Below are 17,530 nucleotides of genomic sequence, written 5' to 3'. Positions count from 1 at the left end.
ATCCATTTATGCGGTCTTTGCCAGTAAAAGTAATTTATTCCATTCATATACTACGGAATAAGAATTTAAATTAAGTGTAAAAAGAATGTTAAATTGATAATGTAGACTCCCTTGTATCCATAGAAAGTAACTTTAGTGGAGATTATATTTGATTTGGTGTTAGCTTAAGAAATATAAATGTGATTAGAGGTTCATCCATGTGTAAGATATTAATTAACTAGCTCTTAGAAAAGCATGATTACTGTAGAAAAAAGGCGATGGCAGCGTTCAGAGAGTGTATATAAGAATAGCAAGACGTGCAAGGAGAAAAGCTTCATTCTCTCTCTCTTTTTTGTTAATTCAATTGCCATGGACGCATTAGACTTGAGCAACTTGAAAGTAGAGAAAATGAACATCATTAACAGCGTTGCGAAGACGCTTCGCATTCTCGAACTCTGCATCGCTCTCTTCTTTCTTTCGTGGTTCCTCACGCGCCTCCCTTTCGCCCTCCAAATCTCCGCCGACTACCTCCGCAGTCCTCTCTTTGTCTTCGCCGTCTCCAATGCCATCATCGCCGCCGTCCTCGCCCAGTCCCGCCGGTTCGACCAATCCAATTCTGCTTCTCCCGTGATAGAGGCGGAGCACCACCAGATCAGTGACACGTGTACGGACAATGATTCAGGCGCCGCAATAGATTCTAACTTTGGAAAATTCTATCGCCGGAGTCAGTCGGAGAAGTTGACGGAGAAGAGCGAGGAAAGGAATGATACGGCGAGGCGGGAACTCCGGCGGTCGGAGACGGAGAAAGCGCGGGAAAAATCGTATCCGCAGGATAAGCTGAGCAACGAGGAGTTCAGGCGCACGATAGAGGCGTTCATTGCAAATCAAATGAGGTTGCTGCGAGAAGACTCCTTGGCCATTTCGCTTTGTAATTAATAATTAACAAGTCAAGTTAGTTAACAGAAACAAAAAAATAACTAATTAAGGAAACTGAGCTTTAAAATAAAAAAAACTCATCACCTTCTTAGGTTATGATGGTGATTGATTTCCTTTTAATTAAGATTTTTGGGTAAGGCGAAATTAAGATATTGGTATCACTATTTGGTGTTAATGCCCCCCCAACCTACCTCCCAACTGCAGTTTACTGTTCATTTCTTCCTTCTCTTCCCTCCACATTCTGTAACTTACTACTACTATATTAAAATTAAATTAAACATCAAGAACCTCATGTCAGTAGTCTTTATTATTTTTTCTTTCTTTCGGGAAGATTCATTGATGAAGTGGAAAAAAATAAAATAAATTTTTGAATAAAAATAGAATACAAAAATATGAGTTACACATTATTTTATTATTATTGTTATTATTTTTTCATTTTCTCAACCTCACCTCAGTTTGAGGAATTCATGTCTTGATCTAAGTTTGTAGGTCGATTATTGCGCTAGAGCAACTCTGAAGAATCGATAGTTTGATACATCAATTACGTACTGCTGGTCTGCTGTACGTATAATTTACGTCTTGCTTTGCGAGAGATCTTAACTTTTAAAATTAAGGAAATTTTAAAAACTCTATGAAGGTATAATGCCTCAAGTGTTACATAAGTAATAATATCAACGTATATTTTAAATACTAAAATGAATTAAGTGATTAAGTTTAAAAACTTACATAAATTAATAGGAGATTTTAAAGACTAATACATTTTTAGGACAAAAAAAAAAGAAGTTTACTCTTGCAAAAAATAAAGGGAAGAGGATAATATTGAATTATTGATGTTTATGGTATGTTTGATTTAGTAAAGAAAGTAAATATATAGAAAGAAATTAAGAAAATAATAGAAAGTGAAATAATTTTGTAGTTTATTTATTTATTTTGTGTGTGTAAAATGACCATAATAAAAATTGAACCTATGTTTTGATGTATCTACTTAATTTCCTACCACTAGGCTGACCTAGTAAGTTTTTTTTTAAGGTTGTTTGATTGTGTAAAAATTGGAAAGAATGAAAAATATTACGTATACACAATGTACTATTAATTATAGACTCTTTTTCTCTTTCCCTTTCATTCCAAAATGGAAGAATAGATCAATAGAATATTTTAGGTAAGGTTTATATGTTTTTTTTCTTCCTTGTCTATGTTCTATCAAACAAAGGAAAAAGATTTTTTTTTTGCATTTTTTTATTTCCATTACTATTTTTTCTTCTCTTTCTTTATGATACCAAACGAAGACTTAAAGTTGATTTTCAGCGATTTAAAGCGATGAAATCTTATTTTAAACAGTATTTATTATATTAAAAATATAAAGTATAAGAAATATTTTATTTTTAATAAATCTTATTACGTTTAAATGTTTGAAGTAAATTTATTAAAAGAGAAATAAAAAGTAGAAGTGTGTTGAAATTACAATGACATGCTAATGGAATGGAACCATCCATTGTCCAGAAGAATATATTCCAAGGATCCAGGAGGATCAGTATAATGTGGATTTTGGAAGAATTGGAATCAATACCGATCCTATTCTGCACCTTAATTGTTTATTGCAAACAAGAGGTATAGAAAACTATAAAGCTTATTGCTAATAATAACTAGTAAGAGATAGAAATCATAGAATTAAGTTCCGAATATGACGTGAATGGCTGATGCTTGATTTGGTCTAAGCAGGAATTCCAAAACATATATGCGATAGGACCAAAATTTTAAAGTATTTACCTATAATTTCTACATATATTGATTGGTACTATAGGTAGTTCAAGATTACCTGGTAATTTCTCTTAGTATGAAGTATGGATCAAACCCGTTTAACTATGCTGATGATAGTTTAGTTTTTTTATTACCTGCTTGGATAAGTTCTTAGTTCTCCGTAGGTTATGGCAAATTTGGGTCAGATTCATTCATAATGGTATGGTTACATTGTTGTCTAGGCTGGTCCCTGATGGTTCAGTAGCCCAATCCACGTTTCATCCTATGGGAATAATTGGTTGGGCTGAATGCCCCTATTCTTCTCTATTTTTGAATGCCAATAACAAGCCAGTACTTGTTACTTGTTAAGATGTATCAATTGTAATGCTGCTTAATCTTATTATTCATTTTTCTTAACAAGATTGAATATAATATAATAAACCTTTAGGTTTTAAATGTATCATCTTATATTTTTAAATTTTAAAAAAGATATTATTTCATAAAAATACAAAATTGTATTCTCGTAAATTTTTGGCCTATGCATCATCCATGATCTAGAGAATTTTAATTAAAATAATTTAATAACTATTATATTTAATATTTCTCAATAAATATTCAAGAGTACATATTAAAAAAAACGTTATTTTATAATTATATATATGTTCCTACTCTTTTTCGCAACTTATTATTTTTTTTTTTTTTGCGAAAATCGCTATTCCTTTCTTGTGCATCACTTTACTATTTGATTCTTCTTTCAAGTCTAACTGTTAAGCATGATTCTCTTTTTATTTTATTATGTTCTTTTAGCTGCAGATCCTCATGCCCAGCAATAGTTATGAGAAGAGACAAAACGAGGTTTGGCAAGCTAAATATATAAATACTTATGTAATTATTCACTGCGCACTTGCTCTGCCGATTAACCCATTATTGTACAAAGAAATGTTAACACAAACCATAACTTGCAGTTTTGTGTCAAGCGCAAAGGACCTAATTTACAGGTGTCATCAAGCAATCGGATTTCTCTTTTTCTTGTCTCATTTTGTCATCATCCCAGGTCATTTGCATAAAAAATTTTGACTGAAAAAATAATTTATCAAGAAAATTTAAAATTTTTTAATTTAAAATTCATTATTTAAATGTTTTTTTATGAAAAATTTAAATTTTTGGAATTTTAAAATAAAATTTTAAACAACTAAAGATGTAAAATTTTAATTTCCTTCTAAAAGGTGAGAAATGTAATCTACTTTTCGGTGGTGAAGAATCGGTAGGGTTGCCCTTCACTTATATATTCTAATGTGGGATTACTTTTAGCCGAAGTGGAACTTGGATTATTTCCAACACACTCCCTCACGCCAAGCACTTCGTGGGCTCGGGGCGTGAACAACAAATGGTGGGTGTTTGTCACCACAAAATTAGGACTAGCGGAAGTGTGGTCCCAAGATCAAAACTGATTCAAGGAGTGAGGGTTGCCCCTCACTTATAAAGTCTAATATGACTTTATTGTCAGCCGATATGAAACTTTATTTCCAACAGATTTAATATAAATATATATGAGAGACCTAACTCAACCTCAAAAGTTAGCTCAAGGGGTGAGGGTTGTCCCTCACTTATAAAGTCTAATATGACTTTATTGTTAACCAATATGGAACTTTATTTCAAACAGATTTAATATAAAATAAAAAGTTCATATTGAAAATAAATTTTTAAATTTACGTTTAAAGTAAGTGAATCTCATTCATATATATATATATATGACTGTAAGGAATTATTAGTTTTATAATATGTTGATTGATATATCCTTTTCAATTTTTCTTTAAAATATACTTTTATGATTTATTAATATTTATCAATATTATATATGCAAACTATTGTTTATTTTGACATATTGCTTAAGTCTAAATTTTTACGAATACATCGATGATAAATTTGATTGCCAAAATGTTTTAATTAGCATATCCATAATAATGTTGCAAAATCGAGAGAGAAAAAAAAGTAGTTTTCAGTTATGACAAGGTAACTTTGATAATGTTATATGAAAAAAATTATATATAAATATTAAATATAATTTGATGATAGAAAAAGTTTTTCATATAATCCTGATATTTGTTTATTACTAAAGTTACCTTCAACATATTTTATAGATATTTTTTTGCTAATTTTAATTAAATATGATATATTTTTTTATTAGAAATGTTATTAAAATTTATTAATCGAATTATGTGATTAAAACTATAATTTTTTCATTTATACTTTGATCATGATTACAGATCATGGCATACTTAGTCTTCAATGATTTTTTTGTTGTTGGAGGAATTAGTACTCTTCAATGATTTTGGTTTTAATTATCATCCAGAGAACCCCTTTTGCTGATAAAACAAAAACAAAATTATTCGGGGACAATGAGAGGAAATCAGAAAAACATGAAAAATGATAGTTAGATGTGTGTGAAAACAAAAGATGTTGGTTTTGACGGGTGAATAAGCTAAAAGAAAAGCCCAAGTTGTACTACGACGAATATGATCCACATCAAAAACATATAAAAGAAATACGACAGATAGTCCACTACCACATATATAATTTTAATGGCTGCCATATTGTCAAGAAAAGTTAGGTGTAAGATTTTCTTCAACCTTAAAGAGAAGAGTACATTAAAAAAAGACAGAGAGAAAGAACGTCATTGTATTACGTCAAAAACCTACGATGACCTTATTATGAATGCATCTGTGATGTCAACACAAATTATGAAGTTGATTAGCTTATTTTAACGGCTTCGACAGCAACATTTTCATAAAAAATTAACCAACGTTTGATGAATTTTGGACTCTAGATTACACAGGGGATCAATGGATAAGGGTAAAGAGGTTCAAGTATGGATTTCTGTTGAAGAAGTTTCAAATTATAATACAGATTGCTCATGATATCTCTTATTTATTTATTCATGCACCAATCTCTTTAATTGTTTAAAAATCTTTACACTAACAGTCTTGTACATCACATCAATTTTCTTGATTATTTGAAAATTATCACACCAGATGCATGTGTATCTCATGAGAGATTGTTTAAACGTTAAAAAAAAAATATTTGTAATTTCAAAAAACTCAATGTGTCAGTATAATTTACTTTTTTTTTTATTCTACACGACCACACTAGTTAGGAAGTTTCCAATTGAAATCCTAATAACTAATTCTCTATCATACTGCAATCTATCAAACTATCTGCATGATTTCTCATATTATATATAAATGTTTAATTATATTTTTAAGTCTAGCTCTTTGTTGTTTCAAAAATAGGTAAGAGTGTCAATTGTTAAATGTTTACGGACATTAAATATTTCCTTTATTGTTCCATGCTAGTCTCACCTTTTATTAATTGAAATTTTTTTTTATGCAATCTAATATTCTAAAATTTTGCATTTTTCTATCGCAATGCAAATTGGTTTAATGGAATATTTTATAGTAACATATTGTCATCATCATGTGAGTAGTAAACATATCCTATCGATATAATATTAAATATAATTTTAGTGTGATAAAAAATAGTTAAATTTTGTTTAGCTCTTTAAACATTTTTCTTAAAATTATTAAGTCAATTATCTTTCTTTATCAACGGGAAGAATCTTAAATATTGAAAGTAATATGTTGATATACAAGATCTCTTTCTAAAATGCCTAATTACTCATACATGAACAATCATGTTTGTCTTGATAAAATGGTTTTTTTGTCACATACTATCTATATTCAATGTTGTTAGAATCTACATTAAAGATTTTGTGATAATCTCTTATAGAATATTGTTGTGTGATAACTCTATATTGTCATATATTATTAGTGGACTATTCTTGTTCGTTCAGACAATATGAAAATCCCAAATTTGAAAAGATTAATTTCTCTATATTATATTTTGGATATGTGTTGATAGTTTTTCAAACTGCAATTTTGTTGAAATTATATGCTTTAATTTGTTATATATAGATAAACCCATGTCCGTTTTAATTTGTGATGAGAGTTAAAGACCATTTGTTGTTATATCCTTAATATTTATTAAGCATAGGCCTTATGTACTTTCGGTATTTTGCACTCAAGTGTGTGTGCGGATATTGTCTATTATTATAGAGTTTATGTCTTAGTGAGTAATTAAAAACTTTGCAAATGATCCAATATTCTATTTCAAAATATTAGGGATTTTTTTATGTCGTTCATGTTTCTAAAGTAAAGGCTACCTTGTTAAGGTGATCCTTTTGATGATCAATATTCTTTGAAGATTAACATGTGATTAACTATAATTAAAATCCTTTTGTAAAACTACGTTATGATAAATGAATTGTATGTTGGGCTTCATATTCTTATTTTTTAACCACTTCTATCAATAATCCTACTTTACTTTTCTCTAGTACTTAATTATTTAAGAGAGAAAATAGTGAGTTTTGATTCACATTGGGTATTACCTTAGAGAGTTATGATCCCACTATTATTAGAGTATGTTAATACTAGTAGGCTTTAGTGAGAATCTCAATTTTATTTTGGTACATAGAGGATTAGTGAGTGCATATAACATTGTGTTACTTATTAGAAACTTATCAAATTTGTATTGTCATATATTCTTATGCATATTTAATGATCATATGACATACTCTAAAAGGATTTTGATATTTATTTTTATTTTATTCTATTGAAATACATAAAATTCATTATATTTTAGTAGACATCTTTAGTGGATGTCAATGTCATTTTGTTGAGAATTGCACAATTAATCTTTTGGCATACAATTATATTGTATATCTTTTTTTACAGAAAACTTCACATTTTTTATCACAATTTATAAGTATATTATAAATACAATACTCCTATCAAGTATGATTTTCTACCTTGTCAAGGTGTTTATGATAACAATTCTCCTATTGAGTATAATTTGGTATCATTCAGATATTTATAATTTTTATCTTTAGACCAATTGTGTAAGTGCTTGCTCATTATTGACATTTTGTGGCCGCATTATCTAAAGTATGATTTTATTTAAGCTAGGTGTCTATATCATCCAAGTAGAAAATTAATGAATTTTTTAATTGTCTTTGAATTTGTATATATAGTCACTTATTTTGTGAAACTTAGATTAATTAAATTAATGTCAAATATTATAATTTGTTAGAGTTTCTTAATTTAGCCCATAGTGATCACTTTTACTATTGGTCTATCATGAGCACCTAGATGCATGTGGATTGCGTTCTAGTCTTTACAACTTTTTAGACTTAAATTGATCATGATGTTGAGAAAAACATTTGTAAATTCACTGACCAAAGACTTAGCTATTAGAGCGTTTGAGAATTTTATAACTCATGTGTTTGATTAAGTCTTATGATATTTTGGTTCAATAAGCATATGAACACATTCTATCATAAGATGTATATATAAATTTGTCTTGATAACCTTATAAATTTTATTGCTATAATTATAGCAATAAATCACATGCTTTAATTTTTCATCAATGTGTTTTTGTTAGTATTTTTTTAAGGTGATTGCATGACTATATATTAAGGACTAAAAATTAAGTTTCCTAATTAAATTGAAACAACTACCGTGATCCATACTTTCTCTAAAAAAAACTCCATAGTCCATACTAATTCGTTAATGCTTAATGATAATTTATTATAGTGTTAATTTTATTTTTTAAACAAACTAAAACAATAAGAATTATTATTTATATATAATAATTAATAGTGTCGTGGGTCAAATAATTTTTTTTTTGGAATCTTAGATAGTTTTTTAATTTTTTTTTACGGAGAAATCTTAGATAGTTAAATATTCTCCATCCCAAGGATCAATATTCGGATGCCATTGAATGTTGTTTTTACGAACCCTCACTTACGCACAGGCCTTCAGATTAATTTACGTGTGAATGTGTACTGAATAAAACTAGAATTACGTGTGGATGTGACCATTCTTTTTAGATGTAAGGATTCTCTACTTGACTTTTGTAATTATGGCCATTGAATAATACATCAATTTAAAATACTTATTTTTTTTTCTTTTTGCCTTATTGCTTTGTTTCAATCCATTGATCGATAGAATTGATTTTTTACAACTTTCTCTCCCCTTGATAAATTAATATGTTCTTTTGGTGTGCACTAAAAGATATGATTTGATTTATATTTAAAAATTAATCTTTTTTTTAACTTAGAATTTATATATAATTACGGTCGTGTGTGTAGAAATTTTACAACTTTAAGCTAAATTAAAATATTTTAGTGCAATGTCATTAATACTCATGTCATTTAAAAAAAATCTAGATGGAAAATCATTTATTAAAGTTTTATAATAAATTAATTTTAACATTTAACATAGCCACAAAACAATATTGTTTATCTCTTACATTTTTTATTATAATAAAATAAAATTTCACTTTTGGTCTTTCATCTTAATTTTTAATTAGTTTATAATTTGGTCTTAAAAAAATTAAAATTTGATCTCTTAAAATGTCTATGTCAGATCAAAGTTAATTTTGTAGAGGTGCTGATATGTAAGCCTGAAACCTAAATCGGATTCTACTCTAATGCCTTGATGCTGAAATAACACCGCCTCTCTTGCTTGAATGTACGGCGAGAGAATCATCGATGTGGATGACCTTAACTATCTAGTTGTATACTACACAGTAATAAATTGGTATTTTTTTATTTATACAAATACTAATAAAATATATACATTATTTTTTTATATCTATTGAAACAAAAAAATATTTTGAAATAACTATTACTGATCAAAATGGTTTCTCTTTAATTATAAAACTAATAGTTTTATTCTTATTTGCCTCTAGTATAAGTAGTTCAAATAAAATAAATAAAATAAAAAATTAGAAAAAAGAATTTAAAATAACCAAAGTTGAAATATTTGTATGTAATAAATAATTATAGCGATATTTTGACAGCTAATAAATAATTATAACGATTATAAAAAGAAAAGGCTTAACTAGTATTATAAATATTTTGGTATTATTTTTATTAAATTTAAATTTTACTTTAATAAGTCACAATAAAAGTTGACAAAATTTATCAAATTAAAACAGTAGATGTAATTAAAAATGATGCTCCAAATACTTCTAATACCACTGCACATAAGTTCTACAAAAGAAGAGTATATACAAAATATAAATGCATCCATTATTAAGAATAGTAATAACAGTGACCAACAATTGTAGGGATAAGTAATAAATTTGTATTTCTTAATCAAGAATTTAAATTCTAATTTTAGGTATGAAATAAATTATCTTAAGAGAAAAATATTGTTTATACTCATAGTTTTTAATAAAAATTAGTCACTATTTTATACTAAGATTACTTTATATCAATCCCGTAATAAAAAAAAAGACTCGCAAGTTAATGATTAATCAAATGAGGGAAGGAATATATAAGTAGTTCAAAACGTTACGCCGTATATAAGAAATCAATAAACACGGAACAACTATATTTTAGTTGCCACATGCATGTATTTTATAAGTCACACCTACTCAATTGTTAACTTCTTCCTATTTGTTAAGTATAAATGTATAATAAACCTAGTGATTGGAGAGCTATTTATTTTTAATGAGACTGATATTAAAGTTACTTTAAATTTCAATTAATTGAAGATGATCAAGTTAAGAAGTTCTCAATATTCAATTTATTTTAATTTGAGACCTTTGATATCCGTAAGTTATTTTGGAACTCCAACTAAGTTAACACGTGGTTGCATGAATCTATTTTAAAAAAATAAAATTATCAAAATATTTATTTTTTCATTCACACAACTCAAACTTAATACTTCTTTATTTAAGAAAATAAACCTCTTATTCAAACATAAATATTGTTTTAGAAAAAATAATTTCCTTAGTGTTTATAATATTCAAACATATATTTTTTTTTGGAGGACACCATAGGAATTGGGCAGAATAGTATGCATCTCTAAGTAAAGTAGACTTAAATATGATTATCATTTAGTTTCTATAAGTTTGCAATTTTTTAGTTTTCATCCTTATAAAAAAAAATTGTGTATGACACAAGTGATAACGTTAGTACGTATTATTATAATTCAAATTAATGTTAGTTTTGTTAATTAACTATGCAATTGAAATATATAGGTCAACATTTTGTTTATATATTGGATAAAGTTAATGAATAAACAAAATATACATAATTAGGTATACCAAAAAAATATAGAATCATATACCAAAACAAATTGCATAATTAAAATGGTGAATTAAGGACCAAATTCATGAAATAAAGATAGTAAATGCAATGAAGTATATATTTAATATTTTTATTTTTAATTCATTGTGTCGCAAATATAACTCCAATCATTTCACCAATAACTCTTTTTTTATAGATCACTTTCTTAATATTATATCTTGTTTTTTCAAGAAAAAAAATATTTATACGTATCCGTATTTCTATATATATATATAGGAGTGTCATATGTGTTTGATTGCATTGATCAATAGAAGCATAAAAAATCAACTACCTTAGAAAAGGAGTGAAAGGAAGAAAAGAGAAACAAGAATGGAAGTGACACAAGTACTGCACATGAATGGAGGCTCGGGAGAAACAAGCTATGCAAACAATTCCTTAGTTCAGGTATAAATGCATGTTTAATAACAAGTAAAATCTCATCATCTTCTACTTTTTTTTTCTCCATTGCATTCATTAATTGGCAATTAATTTTATGTTCATATATATGTTTAGACAAATTAATTTTTGCTATCTAGGTTAAGAAACTTTGATAGTAATAGCAAAGAGCTATGCAGAAAGTTTGATATTTATTGGTTGGAACTGATCTGAATGAATGAATATTGCAGCAAAAGGTGATTTGTTTGACAAAGGGTATGAGAGAGGAAGCCATAAGCAGCCTCTACCGCAGCATGCTCCCAAGAAGCCTTGCAGTTGCGGACTTGGGTTGCTCTTCTGGACCAAACACTTTCTTGGTGATATCTGAAGCTATAAAATCGGTGGAGAAGCTTTGTCGAGAACTGAATCATCAGTCACCAGAATACCAGATCTACATGAACGATCTTCCCGGGAATGATTTCAACAACATCTTCAAGTCCCTTGACAGCTTCAAAGAGAAACTGTGTAATGAAATAATAGAAGCTGGGCATGGAATTGGTTCATGTTTTTTCAATGGGGTTCCAGGTTCTTTTTATGGCAGGATCTTTCCAACCAAAAGTCTGCATTTTGTTCATTCCTCGTACAGCCTTATGTGGCTATCCAAGGTATACTATAATTTCTCTGTTAATTTTTTTTTGTAGACCACACATAATATTCATTTGACTGTAATAATTTCACGTTAATTAATCTATGTGTTCAGTGAATATTATGTTAACTATACAATAGCACCAGATTATTATTACAAGTCCTATAGGAGTGACAAAGTATTATATTTTCCTCACAATAAAATCAATTTTTTGTGTAAAAAATTGAAATAAATTAAATAAACTTTCTATAGATATCCTGCGCAACACACCTTTCTATAGGAGTGACAAACTTATTACAGATGCAAGATTAAAATAATTATGTGTTTATTGATTATTAATTAGGTTCCTGATGGTGTAGAGAACAATAAGGGCAACATTTACATGGCCAGCACAAGTTCCTTAAATGTCCTTAAGGCTTATTACGAGCAATATCAAAAGGATTTCTCGTTGTTTTTGAAGTGTCGAGCGGAAGAAATCGTGGAAGGGGGTCGTATGGTTCTGACATTTTTGGGAAGAAGAAGCGACGATCGATCTAGCGAAGAGTGTTGCTATATATGGGAACTTTTGGCTATGGCTCTTAATGATATGGTCTCGAAGGTACTTATGAAAAAATGGTTAATGAAGAATAGTTTGAAAATAATTTTAATATTTTATTAAATAAGATAAAATTGGTTAAAATTTATTTATATTTAAAATTAAGATAAAAATAAATCTTTTTGTTGATCGAATGAAGTATAATCACAACAATCATGTGTTATATAACTTTAAAAAGATCCTAATTTAAATTTATCTTTTTAAATACAACTAGTACTATCTTAATTTGTACATTGTACATAATAAATATTTGTTTTTATATAATTAAAATTAATAATAAATAAATATTTTAAATATATAAGTATATTAAAATTAAAATTTATGATAAATATTTTAAATGTTTAAATATCTTTTAGTCATTGTAATTTAGTATTTTTTTGTTTTTCATTCTCATAAAATTATTTATTTTAATTTTTAATCCTTATAAATTATGTTTATTTTAATTTGTGTCCTTATAAAAATTTATATAACACTTATTTCATTGTTCTTTAAGGACTAAAACAAACATAATTTATATGAACTAAAAATAAAAATATATTAAATTATAAGAACTATGAGCAAATTATACTTATCTTTCCAATGTTTTTGACTTATTATACACATATTTCTCATTAATTAAAATTTATTTATATTTAAAATCAAGATGCAAACAATTTTATTTTACATTCCAGATCGAAGGTTGTATGACCACACCAATCATTTGTTGTATAGCTTTAAAAAATCCTAATTTTAAGTTACCTTTTTAAATATAATTAGTACTATTTTAATTTGTATATTCTACATAATAAATATTTGTTTATATAATTAAAATTTATGATAAATAAATATTTTAAATATCTAAGTATATTAAAATTAAATTAAAATTTTTAAAAATATTTTAATATATAAATTATATTTTAGCTTTATAACAATAATTTCAATTGTGATATTTAATTATTTTTAAATTAAAACGAATAAGCGGTTAAGAAATTAAATATTCAAATAAAGATAAAAGACTTGTAATTTAAGATGACTAAGAAATTTTTTTTTTAATTACTACAATAGTGAGCAAAAGCAACTCTCACATATAAAAAGTAGCCCATTACTACAATAGTGTGAATTATATATTATCTAATCTTGTAATGTGACTTACATCGTATATTATTTAGTCAAATTCAATAAAATATTATCTAATTAATTTTAAATTAATCAATTGTAATTAAATATTATCTAATAAAATGATATGATCTAATTATATATAATAAATTGATCTTGTATTTATCTTTTATCCAACTTTAGAATAAATATTTCTTTTACCAATAACTGGATGTAATAAAATTTTGAAATATGCATATTTTATCTTTATCTTGATTTTTTTTTATCGTAAATAAGTTAAAAAAATATTATGCATTTGATAGAAAAAATTATAAATGATATTTTTTTTCTATTTTTAGTTCATAAAAATCATTTAAATATAATTCAGACAATTATAACAAGTATATGTTATGCTTAAAATTTGAACAAATTAATTATTATCACACATGTATATGTTTTAATCAAGGTAATTACAAGTATTTTAAATTTTTATTATAATAAAAGAAAACAAATATGAGAAATAAATTTTATGTAATTTATTTAAATGTATTTACGTACAAAATTTAACATTATAACAATTAATTTAATTTATGATATTATTTCTTATGTAATATTTTTGTAATAAAATATATTTAATAAATTAATATTAAAATATTTAGTATCATATTAAATCTAATTACATTACAATTACGTAAAAAGATTAATTATATTTTTAATTACATATTAATTATATTAAATATAATTAAATTAATTTTTTATTAGATATACTTGTTTTAATCTTGATAAAAGATATAATTGTTTTAATATTAAAGAAAATATAATTATGAGATCAATTTATTAGATATGATTAGATTATATTTTTTTATTAGATAAATTTAATATTTATAAGATAATATTTATTAAATTTGATTAAATGAATTGTCTGATATGATAATATAAGTTATCTAATATTCTATGATTGGATAATATATATGTTATAGTATGAATTATTTTCAATTCACACCAAAGAAACAGTTGAGAAAAAAAAATCTTGAGAATATCAAATTAAAGAGAAAAAATATTGAAAAATATATTGTTTGAAAGAAAAAAAAAAGAAAATCTTTTTGAACTATAAATAATACTAATTTATAGAAAGTAGAATTCTTCGTTGAGACTTATGGTTAAATTTTCCCAAAGAGAAATACCTGAAACTTTTTCCTGGTCCTATAGGGAATCATAAAAGAAGAGCAAATGGATACTTTCAACATCCCTCAATACACGCCATCCCCATCTGAAGTGAAATTTGAGGTTCAAAAGGAAGGTTCATTTAGCATTACTAGTCTGGAGGTAACGGTAGTACCTTGGAATGCCTACGATAACGGGAATGCTTTTGATTCTGAATGTGGTTTCTCTAAATCACTCAGTAATGGAGGGTACAACGTTACAAAGTGCATGAGGGCCGTAGCAGAACCTTTGTTGGTTAGTCACTTTGGAGAAGCAATCATTGAAGAGGTTTTTAGCCGGTATCAACAAATCTTAACTGAACGAATGTCTAAGGAGAAAACCGAATTTGTTAACGTGACCATATCAATGATTAGAAGAGCATGAGTAAGAAGTTGCATATGTTTGCATATTTATGTGGTTTCTCATTAAAGCCTACCCCAAAAAACTTTCTTCATCGTGGTTGTTGTGTGTTTAATTGTAGGAAGTATTCGTGTGTGGTATCTCCTGTAACAAAACTAAAAGTATTCATGCATGTGTGGTTTCTCATTAAAACTGGGAAGTATTCTGTTACTATAAACTAATATCTATTGATTATGTTGTACCTCTGGCTTGTGATTATTAATTAGTGATTTATGGATATTATGATAACTAGTTCTCGTTACATGAGAGTGAACTTATACCTCGCTCAAAGACGGTTTTGTGCAAAATGAACTTTTAATTTTATAAAAAACTTTTCTTTTTTTAATAATGGTAAAAAAAAAAGTGTTTTTTCGAAGAGAAATACTACTTCACTTTCACCAATCGAGTCATATCTAACTTATTGATACTTAAAAGATTTTCCACAAAGGCGACCAAAGTTATAACTTATACAAATCTTTTATCACATGCAAATGTGGAAGGTTGGGAAATCATTAATTAATTCTGAGGGCAACCTTGGCCCCTCCAAAATTTTCATTAATTTTACAATGAAATATTTAAAAGAATATAATTACTCTGAGGAGAAACTTACATTTATTTGTTTTTCTATCATTTGGCTCATTTCCATTATTGGCTAGTTAGCTCCACCCCATTAATATGCAAGTATAACATCATCTGCAGATAACTATATATATAAATTAAAGCGATAAAGCTAGTTTTAATTTAGATGCCTAATTACAGAAATACGTCATGTAGGTACCGACCAAAATAGGTCATGTAGGTCTGATTGGGGTGATTTTAATGGAGAATTAATTCATACGGAAAAATGGCACAGGAAAAGATCATAATGTTATTTAGATGCAGGCTTGACAGTTTGTGTGCATGAACTAGAGTGATTCATCACATGTCTTCATCGTACACTACACTCTGATTTCGTTTCAGTAATGTTGAAAATGTTAGGTGCAGATGCTCTCAATAGTCAAGAAGGCCATGGGTTTGAGAGATATAAAATTGATATAGTGGTGAAGAAAGAAGGAAATGAAAAAGAGATAGGAGTTTGAATCTTTTCGTTAACAAAAACTAACAATATGAACAATTAACATTTATCGATTAAAAAAAATTTAAATATATTTTTTATTTTTGATATATATTTATTTTTTACATTTGATCCCAATACATTTTTATCTTGTGATGAGTCCCTAATATTTGAAAAGTTCTGTGTAAGGTTTCTATCGTTAGAAAGAATTTGTTAATCGTTGATGTAACCGTTAACTCAACATGTTAATAAAATATTTGTGATACCACGTGTATTTTATGTCTAAGTTGGAATTCCAGGTAAGAAATAGATTTTTTTTAAAAAGTAATTAACAAATATTATTTAGGATAAAAATTTAAATTAAGATTAAGGGGTCCTACATTGGCTCAAGGAAAATTGGGCAAATAAACACCGAGGGAACTTCACACAAGTTTAATTTTTCACCCACCCATTTCCCATAATCCCAAAATCAACACCACCACCCAAAATCCCGTCTTTCACTATTGTGTCCAGGTTGATTTAGAATTTGACATTCGACACCATTTTTCTTAAAAGAAGATGTTAGTTGAATTGCCGTCTTGTTGTACTAACAACGAATAGAAAATGACTCACATGATGAAGAAGAAACTCTTGTGGATGTCATTCTCTTCTCTAAACTGGAGAACATTCAACTCACACAAACACCCCTCAACAAAGCCAATACAACACTATACGAAGGTGCACTACTGCGAATCTTAGACCGTCATACTCTTCTTCTCTATCATGATCGATAACTAGTGCTAGGGGAAGGAGACACAAGCCTCCTTCTATTCTCAAATGATAACGTTTTCATTATAAGGAACCCTAATCTTCTATTTTTTTTCATTTTAATTTAATTAAAATATGATGTCATGTCAAACAACATGTGATCAACTTAAATGACACATTTAATCTGACGTGTCATCACAGATAACTTATCGACGTGTCGAGTTAACACCCACATCAACAATTAATGGATCCCTTCTAATGGATCACAAAATAAAACTTTATTAAAAACCAAATAAAAAAATAAATATATATCAAGAATCAAAATCATATTTAAGAAAAAAAGAAAAAAGTCATGGGTTATGGGACAACAATGAATATGAGCATATCTCAAGCATGGAGAAAGAAGCTATGCTTCCTTCTTTGGTGGATGTGCGTGGCTGCGGCAATTGAAAAAGATTGGATACTATTTAGTCATGATCAGGCATTTGGAAATATTGTTACTGAGGAGGCCCTTGAATCTGTTACCAGTCATGATCAGGCATTGCTCTGGCTGTTGTTGTCCGCCAAAACGTGTCCCGTGATCCACACCCA

At 27.4% G+C, this 17,530-nt stretch overlaps 2 protein-coding genes across 2 annotated transcripts; both read left to right on the top strand.

The window, feature by feature from the left end:
- The first annotated feature begins 257 nt into the window (after positions 1-257).
- Positions 258-1,224, top strand: LOC114405704. The gene has a single exon (XM_028368173.1). It carries the CDS (start codon positions 349-351, stop codon positions 913-915), a length of 567 nt encoding a protein of 188 aa, XP_028223974.1. The 5' UTR covers positions 258-348; the 3' UTR covers positions 916-1,224.
- A 9,888-nt stretch (positions 1,225-11,112) lies between these two features.
- LOC114420320 (salicylate carboxymethyltransferase-like) lies at positions 11,113-15,387 on the top strand. Its single transcript, XM_028386249.1, has 4 exons — positions 11,113-11,251; positions 11,473-11,886; positions 12,211-12,465; positions 14,746-15,387. Exons 1-4 carry the CDS (start codon positions 11,177-11,179, stop codon positions 15,121-15,123), a joined length of 1,122 nt encoding a protein of 373 aa, XP_028242050.1. The 5' UTR covers positions 11,113-11,176; the 3' UTR covers positions 15,124-15,387.
- Positions 15,388-17,530: the final 2,143 nt, after the last annotated feature.

The sequence above is a fragment of the Glycine soja genome, chromosome 1, assembly GCF_004193775.1.
Source record: "Glycine soja cultivar W05 chromosome 1, ASM419377v2, whole genome shotgun sequence".
NCBI classification, from domain to species: domain Eukaryota; kingdom Viridiplantae; phylum Streptophyta; class Magnoliopsida; order Fabales; family Fabaceae; genus Glycine; species Glycine soja.
Note: the sequence above shows the minus strand (reverse complement) of the source record. Positions and strands in the feature narration are given on the sequence as shown.

Coding starts and splice junctions, on each gene's coding strand:
- LOC114405704 (XM_028368173.1), top strand. CDS start 349: ATGGACGCATTAGACTTGAGCAACTTGAAAGTAGAGAAAATGAACATC.
- LOC114420320 (XM_028386249.1), top strand. CDS start 11,177: ATGGAAGTGACACAAGTACTGCACATGAATGGAGGCTCGGGAGAAACA. Junction 11,252..11,472: donor CAAACAATTCCTTAGTTCAG/GTATAAATGCAT, acceptor TGAATATTGCAG/CAAAAGGTGATTTGTTTGAC. Junction 12,466..14,745: donor TTAATGATATGGTCTCGAAG/GTACTTATGAAA, acceptor CTGGTCCTATAG/GGAATCATAAAAGAAGAGCA.